This window comes from Sprattus sprattus, assembly GCF_963457725.1.
Source record: "Sprattus sprattus genome assembly, chromosome: 11".
Classification (NCBI taxonomy): Eukaryota; Metazoa; Chordata; class Actinopteri; order Clupeiformes; family Clupeidae; genus Sprattus; species Sprattus sprattus.
In genome coordinates, this window is record NC_137909.1 from 17388353 (window position 1) to 17401166 (window position 12814).

General features: G+C 45.3%; 1 protein-coding gene across 1 annotated transcript in view; it reads left to right on the forward strand.

The window, feature by feature from the left end:
* Positions 1-12519, forward strand: part of man2a1 (mannosidase, alpha, class 2A, member 1) — a 46675-nt gene extending 34156 nt beyond the window's left edge. Inside the window, exons 16-22 of the mRNA XM_080847243.1 lie at positions 1609-1723; positions 4269-4402; positions 5572-5713; positions 6559-6692; positions 6989-7186; positions 9417-9530; positions 11205-12519. Of these exons, the coding sequence (XP_080703369.1) occupies positions 1609-1723; positions 4269-4402; positions 5572-5713; positions 6559-6692; positions 6989-7186; positions 9417-9530; positions 11205-11357 (990 nt within the window). The 3' untranslated portion in view covers positions 11358-12519. The remainder of the gene's footprint in view (positions 1-1608; positions 1724-4268; positions 4403-5571; positions 5714-6558; positions 6693-6988; positions 7187-9416; positions 9531-11204) is intronic.
* The last annotated feature ends 295 nt before the right edge of the window (positions 12520-12814 follow it).

Genomic DNA, 12814 nt, shown 5'->3' on the forward strand with positions numbered 1-12814 from the left:
ATTGAGTCAAACGCAGAGTAAGAAATCTGGAGATCAAAACAGCAAGTCAAAACAAACAGCTAGAATATGCGCACAGTGCTTTTCAATCATTGAATTGCAGTAAAAAATGTTCACACAGTACAAGTCTCTACCAAAACACCTAGATCTACTCCATCAGTCCACATGCTGGACACAGGCTATACCTTTAACTACGGCTGAATGAACAAGCTTGGACTTACAGTCTTTATAGTCCTTTATGCACCTTTATGTCATCACAGTGCACAGATGTTTAGTTACAGCATCATGTAATCAAATCAATCTGTTGTGTGCAGTGGTGAAGTCGCCCTCATCTAGCCTCCACACACCTGACAGTGTTGTTTGTGGGGGAATCTAAAGAGATAGTATTTTTATTTAGAGATCAATGACAAAGCCATCCCCACTTATTCATCTGCATGCTGATACGGTGTCAGCATATGGTTTGTCTTACACTGGGGAGGCTGGAAAGACTGGCTGAAGACAGCGTTTATCCAGTTTTCCCACACCTTGTGCATTAGAGTTAGCAGCCTCAGCTTAAATACCCTCTTTGTCTTGTGTATTGTGTATTGACTAGTGCTGTCAAACGATTAAAATATTTAATCGCGATTAATCGCATTTTTGTCATAGTTAACTCAAAATGAATCGCGATTAAATTAATCAAAATTAATCGCGATCGCAAATTTGTATCTATTCTAAATGATTTTTTTCCATCATTTTTATTTTATTGTAATGCTCTTATCAACATGGAAAAGTGGATTGGCTTGCTTTAGCAATGTTTTATTTTATTGAAAAACAACATTGCCAAACAGGGCGGTACAAAATAAAATGATAAAGTGCACATTTAAGATAAACAAGGACTCAGCCTATAGTGCAGTTAAACCATGGCTTAATATTTTTTGCTGCCAGCTGGCTGCCTGTTGACATTTTCAGACAACAGTGAAGCTTGCTTCTTTTGCACAACACAACTTTTAAAGGTAAACTTTCTATTTAGAAGCTTGTTATCGTCCATTTCGCTGTATCGCGCTCATCATTCACTCAAACGTGACGTTAGCCTACTACAAAGTTTGGGAGTGCAAAAAGAACATTAATCTAAAAAAAAAAAAAATTTAATTTTTTTTTTACAATGCGTTAATCGCGCGATAAAAAAATTAACGCTGTTAAAATGGGTTCGCGTTAACGCCGTTAATAACGCGTTAAACTGACAGCACTAGTATTGACTGATGACAGATTGTATAAGAGCTGGATAGATTAATACAGGTCCCCCGACCGACCAAGTGTTTTCATACACATCCATGTTCTCTCTCATCTAGACAGTCTGTTCGACTCGAGTCTGTGTTTTTAAGTTTGTGAAGGTTGTTGGAGAGTTCATACCCAGAGCCATGCGCTCACACAAGTACACACATACACTAACACACACACACACACACACACAAAGAAATCCTTACACTCCCGCGCCACACAAAAAGTGAATGCATTGAATAGGTCCAGACAGCTTGCGTAACTCTCTCAAGATGTCTGTGATGCTGCTGTGAGGGTGAATTTATGAGGCTGATTTGATTCTCCTTGATTCCCCCCACCCCCACCCTCAAACAGCCATTCAGTTCATCCAGGCCGCCTGTGATCAGAGTCACCAAGGGCTCTGTGTTCTCGGAAGTCACCACCACCCTATCACACATCACACACACTGTGCGCCTCTACCACATCCAGGGTAAGAAGTGTTTGTGTGTGTGTCTTTATGCGTAGGTGTGTATGTATTTGTGTGTGTGTGTGTGTGTGTTCTGCATACATATGTGTGTGTGTTCTGCATACATGTGCGTGTGTGTATGTGTGTGTCTGTCTGCATGGGAGTGTATGTGTGTGGGTGTGTGTCTGTGTGCATGCGAGTGTATGTGTGTGTGTGCATTATTTGTATTTAATCAGCCTATTCATGCTCTGGCTCAGCTGTTCTGCTCTGCTGGCTTTCTGCTTTCCAGAGCCAGTCTGACACCTATAGCCACTGGATAATAACTCCATAAGCTCAGCCTCAAAAGGATGTTCTTCTCTCTTTATATAGAAACACATGAAAGACTCCCAAGAAGAAAATACTCTGCTGGCTTCATAAAGTGTAGACTGTCACGTACAATCAAACTCTTTTAAGTGTCGAATTCAAACAAAAAAGCTAAAATTATGATTCATTCAATTAAAATTCACTATCAGCCATGTTGGCTCTGTGTATGAGAGTGTGCTTTAGAACCTGCACACTGTGGATTCAGTGGCTTCAGTGTGCCTGATAGTTGAGTAGCAGTCCAGAAACTGCCTCCTGCTGAAGCAGCGGAGGGAGCGAGACGGGGGGAGGCAGGGGGAGGACCGGGGGGGGGAGAGGAGTGCGGCGGGCAGCCACTTTACCTCCTCTGCTTTCTTAACAACCCCCCGGGAGGGTTGGAGCCGCGCATGTTCCAGCAGCAACCACAGCCTTGCACTCAGACCAACACACACACACACACACACACACACACACACACAAAAGCATACACATACATGGGACATGCAGACACACCACACATACATGAAAACATACACGTAATGGGCACACACACCCACTCACATACACACGCGCAAACACACACAAATAAATGACTGAAAACACACATATGGATACAAACACACACACACTCACTCATCCAAACAGCAGCAGCCGGAGCAGAGCAATCACAGGCAGCAGACTGCTACAGCAACCCCTGGGACCAAGGCTGCGGCCATGTTTACTCACAGAGAGAAAGCAGAGAGCTGTCATTGAGGAGTAGTGCTGTGGTTGGGTTGGGGAGAGGGGGTGGAGGGGGACGGATACACCGACAGGTGGGGTACAACAGAGAGACAGAGACAGAGACAGAGACAGAGACAGAGACAGAGACAGAGACAGAGACAGAGACAGAGACAGAGACAGAGACAGAGACAGAGACAGAGACAGACCAAGAGTGATGGATAGACAGAAGGACAAAGAGACAGGTGGAGAGAAGGACAGAGGGAGAGCTATAGAGAGAGAGGCAGTGGGACAGTGACAAAGAGACAGACAGAGGTTTAGGACAGAGAGACAGACAGACGAAGAGTAAGAGTCAGATAGGTGGCCATAAAACAGTCTGATAAAAGAGAGCCCCTTAGCCCCTTCTTTTCCAACACAATACTTATTATTTTTTTGGTTTATCCAATACTTTCCTTTTATTTGGTTTATCCAATACTTTTCTCTTTTTCTTCTGTCCATTTTAACGTGGAGTTGAGGTTGGAGAGTAATTTGGTGTTTGTTTCCCGGCTGGCTTTCCACCCGGTCCTCTCCGCGCCGCACCGGGGGATAGCAAGCACCGGGAGGGTGCCTTAATTTAAGTCTCCCCTTGAACTCCTCTTCAGCTTCTACTCTTTTCCTCTAACAAGCACAAACGCCTAACCTTGGATTTGTTTTCATTTTCTGCTTGAAAGGCGCTGGGGGCTTTTGAAATATGGTGGGCTGTATGTTAAAGGCATTCTTCGCATTCTTTGATAAACAGTTGCGAGAGAGAAAAAAAAGTAGGCCAAATTTGTTTTGCTCCCTCAAGACTAATTAAACTAGGTAGAGATGTGGTTGCCAAACAAGGTGAGACGTTTCTTCCATAAATTGTCAAAAAATAGTCTTCTATTTTAGATCCTCCATAGGAGAACGAATTGACTTGGTCGCTGATTAAACACCTTGTGGGTTTACATTGCCCACAGTGTTTTGGCCCCTAAACAAGAATGTACTTCACCAGCACTGTCAGAAGTTTGAAGGCTGGGTATAAGGTATGGGGTCTACAAGGAGTATCTGTCAGTATCTGTCTCAATGCAGTACATGAAAGACACTGCAGTGAAGACACATTTAGATAAGTCTGCATCTGTTTATACATGAGAGGAGTGTGTGATATGTCTAAATGCTAACAAAGGTCCAGTTTCCAAATAGCCCCAAATCCTGCTGGTTATGCTACACTGCTCCTTCAAGTGTTCTGTCGCAATGCATTTGTTCTGGCGTCTGAATATATTTTCATATGCATTGAAAGTCTGAATAAGCTCCAGTTTACCTAGGATCCATTTATTCAGAGCGACCTGTACGCTGCTCTTGTGTACCAAGGGTAGATTTAATTGCGGCTGACCCTGATAAGGGAGTCAGACACATTGTTACTGTGCCAGGGGTGGCCAAGATGGAGGACAAAACTGGTTCTGTAGCCCGTACCAACTTTTTAATCCCCCTCCCCTCCCCCTCTCTCTCTCAGGTGTGGAGGGCCAGGTGGCAGAGATCTGTAACTCTGTGGATATAAGAGGGGAGTTCAACCGCGAAATTGCAATGAGGATAACATCAGACCTGAACAGCAAAGATCGATTCTTTACAGATCTCAATGGGTTCCAGGTAACTATTTAATACATACATCTTTTTCTGTGTGCAGTCTGTCTGTCTCTCTCTCTCACACACAAACACACACACACACACACACTTCTTTCACATCATTTTTTTGTATTCCCCACTCTCTTTTATTTGACGCAAGAGTGAATTAATTTCCTCAGCCAGATCAAACAAAGATCAAAAGCTCTACTGTTGTGATCTCAGACATGACACAGTATGATCTCCCCAACACCCTCTTCAAATAAGCCTCCACAGGTTTTCCCCCCAGGATTCTCGAGTCAGGTAGCCTCGAAGATAATCCTCACACAACAATTGACCCGTTAGGACGCACACCTCACAGTGACGCAGAAAGTAAAGGTGACAAAGGGGTTGAGTGTTCCTACCAGGCAGTAAGAGATACCGCTGAGGAAGTGATGTGTCCAAAAAGCCTTGCACATTTGAATGATATTGAACAAAATTATGGGGCATTTTTTTCTGAAAGGGAGCAGGAGGATAGACGATGATATCGATTTTGTCGGATTAGGAGTGTGGATAGATCTTCACTCATGTGGCTAGACCTTCTAAGCCCATGCATGGTCTTAAGAGTCGTGTGTGTGTGTGTGTGTGTGTGTGTGTGTGTGTGTGTGGGTGTGCGCAAATGCCGTCATTCATACTCAACCTCATACAAACTCTACCTTTTTTCCACATTTAAAAAAGATTTTAAAAGATTCAAATTAAAAACAGAATTTAATTCCATGCATTGTTGACCACTCAAAACCTCACTGAGTGTGGACAGGTGTCTGTCATCCTGATCCACTCACATTTCAGAGAAATTAAATCTCACTTCATGAAATCCTTCATTTCCTCTGACTCACAGACTTGTCAGTGGAGAATTAAGGGTGATTTGCAACAATCAACATTTAAAGATTTGGAGACTCCCACTCTCCCTCTTCCTGGGTGGTTGGGAGTGTGGGAGCTTCAGGGCTTGAGGAGACTTCCTTTTGATCTCCATAAGATTCTTTGCCACCTCATACAAACATGCCTTAGAACATAATACCTCTAAAGCTCTTCCATTTCCCCCTCTGCTCAACTTGTAGTTTTTTATTATTATTATTTATTTCCACTTTTCTTTTGTATCTGACTTCCATGCATGGCTCATTCTCACCCTTGCTCTTCTTTGTCTTGTTTATGGACAGATCCAGCCCAGGCGGACGATGGCCAAGCTCCCTCTGCAGGCTAACTTCTACCCCATGAGCAGCATGGCCTACCTGCAGGACCCCAGCTTCAGGCTCAGCCTGCTCTCGGCCCAGTCACTGGGGGCCAGCAGCCTGCGGAGCGGTGAGGGCCCCCCACTAAACCTATCCAACCATCCCTCCCCTCCCCTCCCCTCACTCTTACTCCCCTATAGTTTAATGACCCATTCAGACCCATAGACACATATTCAAACAGTCACTCAATCAGACACACACACACACACACACACACACACACACACACACACACACACACACACAAACCCACACACTCACACAAACACTCACTCATTCAGACACAGGCACGCATGCACACTCACACATACACACACTCTCTCAGAAAGTCTCACAACCACACCATCCAGACAAACTGTATATGCCACGTTCTCACAAATGTGGGGCGCATAGCATAGAATGACATTAAAATAGATAGGCCACATGCTTGCCTTTTAAATTGCAAGCCTAAAGGACTGTCCACACTGCCAATGATAATGATAATGATAATGACCACTGTAACTAACAATATGAGCATCCACACTGACCACCTTTGGGGAAAACGTATAATGGCATGCCTTTAAAATTCGACTGGCTCTCAGTTTTTTATTGTTCAGACAATCACTCTCAAAGTGATGCCCAACGATATCATTCTTCATGTCATTATTGTTACAGTGGTGTGGACGTTGCCATAGTTATGAGCTAGAGCGATATTTAAAAGTGTAGTATTTACAGTTATTGTTCTAGTTATCGTTGGCACTGCGGACGGGCCTTCAGTATCAGTATCTGTTCGGTGCCTTCAGTCCCTGCTTCTTGATGGAAACCGCTTCCATAACTGACCCAGGGTGGTAACGGAGGGGCCCATTACTAAGCTGGATGAAGACGGCGAAAAAGACTGTGCCTAAACCGAGTCTGCTTCTGTGTGCCCCTGTTCAGGCCAGCTGGAAGTTATTCTGGACCGGAGGCTGAACCAGGATGATAACCGGGGCCTTGGCCAGGGCGTCCTAGACAACAAGGTCACCGCCAACGCATTCCGCCTCCTTCTGGAAAAGACAACCTCAACTGAAGAGGTAGGGTTCCGCCGGCATGTTCTTTTATTTTTTGTTGTCAGAGAAGCACTTGAAGGCTCTCAGAGAAGCATACAATCTGTGAGAGCGTCTGCTTGAGTGGGGGGTGGGTGGACAGAACACTCAGACATCCAGGAAGCCTGACTCCTTTATAGCGTATTCTTTTCCACACGATAAGTATACTCTTCATATGGTATGTGTCTGTGTCTGTCTGACTGTCTTTGTGTGTGTGTGTTTGTGTGTGTGTGTGTGTGTGTGTGTGTGTGTGTGTGTGTGTGTGTGTGTGTATGTGTGTGAAGCCACAAGCTGAGACCAGCACTCCCTACAGCTTCCCTTCTCTGCTGAGTCACATGTTGTACATGCACCTCAACCACCCGCTCATCCCCATGGCGACTGGCCTGGACACGTCTGAGGTCCCCCTGTCCCCCTATGCTCCCCTGGAGTCCTCGCTGCCCTGCGATGTCCACCTGGTCAACCTGCGCACCATCCAGTCTAAGGTACAGAGCCACTCTTCAGTGTGCTGCATTTCACAAACGGCATCTAGCAATTAAAGTGACCTGCAGTAGGGACTTTATGCATCATTATCAGTGTAGACACTCATGCCATTAACGCTTCTCCCTCCCTGAATTGTGATCAGATTGCAGTCTTGTTCAGTAATGTATATCATTGAATATTTTTTTACAAGGTGTTTAGTCCTATTCATGGCATGGTACTTCAGTTCTTACTGAATCCCAATTAGTGCAGGTTTCTCTCTCAATCTGAATCTAATGTGGGGGAATGTACTGTTTAGTAAGATTTCTAGATTAGAGAGATTCAGACGGATTGTTAAGAGATTTTTAAAGTTGAAGTCAACTAGCCCCGTCTGGGACCTGTTTTGGATCAGTGGCTTGTGTGTGGCATCCTAGGTTACTGTGGTAGCTGCAGGGCACCTGCAAGAGGTGTGATGGAGACGGGGCGATAGCTGTCCATCTCTTCTTACCTCTACAATACAGATTGAACTAAAGCATTATGTAACCAAACCAAAGCCTCATAGCACTCCCATTCAGCAGAGTATGTGGCTTACTCTCAGGATCCAATATCACATCAATATACTCTAAAGGGAACACAAATTTCAAAATGTAAAGTCACTGGAAACAAATTCTGAAAACCACTCAAGAAAAGGCTAAAGCCTTGTATACCAAAGACTTTTTATTGGAGGCACACATGGGTATAGTTTAACAGTGAAAAAATGTATGTTACAGAACTGGTAATAATTACATTTTCTTTACTATAATAGTTTGATAGCCTAACTATATTTAACCCTTGCAGAAATTATGGTAGAAAACCAAAATAAAATGAACAGCCTACTTCAGAAGCTCTAAGAAGTAGAGCCAGCCTTTAGCAACACCCCCACCATTCCATTCAGTTTGGTTCATGCTGTGCGTTTTAGCTGTTGATTGATGTGCCATTTCTCCAAGTCAGCGATGGCCTCCTAATTGCTGAGAGGGGAGGGTGGAATCTGCAAACCAATTTATTCAATTATTAATTAAAACAATCCGGCAGGCCATCCAGACTGACTGCGGGAGGAAAGGAAGCAAGCAAATGCACTCAGAGAACCCCACACACACACACACACACACACACACACACACACACACACACACACACACTCATACACACACACACACACACACACACACACACACACACACTCATACCCACACACACACACTCATACCCACACACACACACACACACTCACACACACACACACACACACACACACACACACACACACACACACACACACACACACACACACACACATCACAACGCCCGTAAATGAAGCCATTTAACACAATGGCTGCGAGCTCCTTTAATATTCCCTCTTATCTCTCTCAACGAGGTCTTTTCAAAGGCACTTGGCAGCTCTGAGCCAAGGCAAAAAAACTAAACAAATGGGCCCTCCATTCAGCTGCCTGGTTACGAAACAAGGTGGATTTCCTTGAGCAGACTTGTTTGGGAGTTGACGAGCAGACAAAGAATAGACTTAATAAGTGGTCTGTTTCACTGCTGAGTGCATATTAAGGAATGCACAGTTCCATAGGCTTACCTGGATGATGGAACACCTTTAACATCTAGACTTGGACCTCGCACCCTGAGGGTTTACCTACCGACACGCAATAGCTTTAGCTTCTTAAACAACCGCTCTCATGGGAACGGCACAGCTAACTGCCCAGGGACAATTTTGAGTCACATGCACACATAGTCCTTAACACATAGTGTAACACATGCACAGATAGTCCTGAATTCACGTTACTTTATAGTTTCTATTACTGATACTTTCAGATAGCAAGAGAAAAAGCAACTGCAGAGTAAACATCTCTAGGTTGATCAGCAAAGTTCATCAGCTCATTCTAGGTGAGTATGTTCTCTGTAGCGTGAGTCTGCTGGAGGTGGGTAGGAACATCAGTGCTGCGCATCCCACATTCCGGTTGACCTGAAGTAACCGCACAGCAGCGGGAAAGAGGAGAACTCAGGAGCAGCTGAGGAGAGACACCCAGAGAGGGTGAAGGTGTGTGTGTGGGAGGTGTGTGTGTGTGTGTGTGTGTGGGGGGGGGGGGGGTGCTCTCCATAATTGGCCCAGTGTTGTGGTTTACAGGGAGGGAACAGTGGGGTGTTTTATATGAGGGAAGCTTCAGAGTTTCAGCATTTCTCTCTCTCTCTCTCTCTCCAATGCATGTGCAGGATGAGGGGGGAGGTCCATCCGAGGAGGCTGCTTTAATTCTGCACAGAAAAGGCTTTGACTGCCACTTCTCCAGCAGGAACACTGGCCTACTGTGTTCGACCACACGTGGCAAGGTTAGAACACACACACACACACCAAATCACACACACACACACACACACACCAAACCAAATCACACACACACACACACGCACACACACACACACAAACACAAACACACATACACTTACCAAACTGAAGGACACACACACTCTCACACTCAAGGAAGTAATCACCGTCGCCCTAATTACATTTGAAGTAGAGGAGCTGTGGAGGATTCTCTCATTCCCTCAGCCTCTCACTGGGAGCAGGCAGGCAGGCAGGCAGGCAGGTAGGCATAAGAGGCCACTCAGGTCCCACAGTCCCAGCTCTCTCACAGGTATACTTTACCCCCAAAACATCCCAGTCATATGAAAGGAAAGCAGGGCCTTGGGTTTAATCTTAAAGGTATGAGTGTTAGTGTGAGTGTGAGTGTGTGTGTGAGTGAGTTTGTGTGAGAGAGGGAGAAAGAGAGCGGTAGGGTGTGTGTGTTTATAATTGTGTTTGAGTTGAGGAGGGTGGGCAGTTACGCACAGAATTCCCAAGCCTATCTCCTCGTATGCCATCTCCTCGGCTGTTTTGATGACACCACCGTGACTCCGGCCCAGAATAAACACACGCCGGGGCCTCTGGGAAGGGGCCCTTCTCAGTGAAGAGGCAGCTGCTGAAACGCTCCACTCTGGATTCTCACCATAGAGACACTGGGAGATCCCCCTCTCTCCTGCTCCGCATATCATTAGACCCATCCCCGACCCTGCCAGCCCTATTTCAATTAAACGTTGTTTATTATGAATCTATGAATGGTGTATGAGCTGCGTCCTCCTGGTAGGGCACTTTGGATGTGGAAATATGTGTACGTTATGACTCTGAGGCTGCGGTCCTTTCCTAACCATTTTTTCTTGAACTTGACCATGGAAAGCGTCATGAGGTCAAGGGAAGATGTGAAGTAGAAATCATTAGGGAAAGAGAACTGCGGTGCTAAGGGAATCCCACTGCACTTAGACTAGGCGGATGTTACTGACGTGAGCAACGTTGATCGGTTGTTGATTGGTAAAGGATGTTCATAGTAGATGCTCCAGTGCAGGGACGTGCACAGGAATTTTGAAGGGCAGTTGCTCTGCCCTGGAAAAAAGGGTCAACACGTTCATCTCACTAACCGCCGCTGCCACACCCCCGTCCCCTGGACGCTTTTTCCGCTAAGTTTTATCTAGGTATTCATGAAGTTCTGCAGCTGTAATACTATTTTAAAAATATATATATTTCCGTCGGAGGGGCAACTTCAGTCGAGGAGGGCAAACGGGCAGTTGCCCGAGCAACCTTAGCCCCCTCCTGTGCACGTCCCTGGTCCAGTGTACTCAATGCTAAAGGAGATACGAAAGGAAGCATTGAAGCACCTTTCCTAAGCATTTAGAGAATTCAACCAGCTCTTGTCAAGGCTGCCATTTAAGTATTTCTGGCTCATTTCACTCAGTTAGGAAGCTTTCTTAGGAGCCTGGCAATCAGCTGACCCAAAGAAAAGCAGACTCTAAATCAGCTAATTACATGCTGGTGCAGTTTATAATAGTGATTTCAGAGCTGAACCATGTTTAAATCACACATCTATTCTTGGTTCTGCCTGTACACACACACAGACAGACACACACTCACAGACAGACACACACACACACACATATTTATAAGCCTAATATGTGCTGGGGTGTTGTTTTCAGCTATCTGTGGACAAGCTGTTTGGTGGGCTGTCGGTGAGGAAGCTGACGCCGGCCTCTCTCTCCCTGCTGCACAGCCAAGAGAACGGGCAGAGCTCGAGCCAGATCAGCCTCAAGCCCATGGAGATCAGCACATACCGGCTGGAGCTCAGTTGAGCCCCTGGGACACCCCTCCTAACCACCAACCCCGCTTTACCCCTCAACCCGTTCCTTCCCCTGTCCGACCCTGCACCCTCCATGCTGCTCTCTCCACAGTGACCCCCCTGCCCTCCCCTCTTCCTCCCTGGACCCCTGGCTTGACCTCCCGCTGCTAGCCAACCAGAGCTGTCAAAGCCCTCAGATCAGTTCAGTCCTCAAAAGCCCTAAGGACCTGCAGGCATTTGCTACGACCTTCCAGAGATGTAACTATATTTTATATGAATTAGCCACGCACCTTGGTGCTGGCTACCCCCCCTGCCCAAGCTAATGTGTGAAGATGGTGTGAAGTGTGGTTAAAGGAGAGCTCTGTGGGATATCGTGGCCCATGAGGGACTAAAAAAAAAGAGGGCTTGAAAAACACCATGCCATTGCCTTTGAGTGGCAAGAAACTGACATCCTTGTTGTGTTCACGCGTCATGAAAAGTGCAATACGGAAATCGCTTCTGAGAATCCCAAGCCAGTTCTCTCAGGTGCCTGTGCGATGCAAGGTGGATGTTTAGTGGATGTTACCCACTGTGCTTGGAAGGAATAACTAAGGTGTGTGATTTTTATGTCGGTGAATGTATTTTTTTTTCCTTTCCAAATGTGATTTCTTGTTTGTTTTCTACAAAGTGTTGATTTAACCACCACACAAATCAGATGTGTCTTAAATGCTCACACAATTGGCACTTTTGCCTAAATGCTAAAACAGAAGGCCTAAGTTGGCAAAAGAATGTTTGTGTGAGAATCACTCAACGATTCTAAACAGGACTTTTATTGTCTGAAAAAAAATCCAAAGTTATTATCCAAGGAAATGTGCCTTATTTTACACTTTCTTATGGATTTCTCAGTGTGTTTTGTTCTTCAATGTGAGTAGCAAATTTGTGATGCCCTAAGGCCATGTTTGACCTCTTTATGTTCCTTGATATGACATTTGCTGTGAGTGTAATTGTAATTGGCAGCAGGATCTCGTCTGATAGGAATCGATAATGATTATGGGTCTATTAATGTGACCCCAAATTTATCCTCAAATGTCAGCTGAATTGTCTTTGAAACTACTCTCAGTGTGTTTGGAATCTGGTCAAGCAAACATGATTTCTAACATATCAACCATCACCATGCTGCAGTTTAAGTCCCTGAGTTCTTAAAAGTTACAAATGTAGCACATATTTATGCCTGGGGGGGGGGGGGGGGGAACCTCAACAGTGTTGCCTGGCATTTAAGAACTGTTACTACTCATGAGCTCACCATTCACAGTATAACTGTCCAATGGAAAATTCTAATTGTTCACCATTGAATCATACCAACATCATTTCAATGCAGTGTTCCTTGAGCCAGATCTAAGTGGTGATGCCACTTGATACCAGCCAAGCTGTCGAAAATGCATCCCAAACCCATAGCAAGTGGAGTGACACTCAGATACATAACGTGCAGAG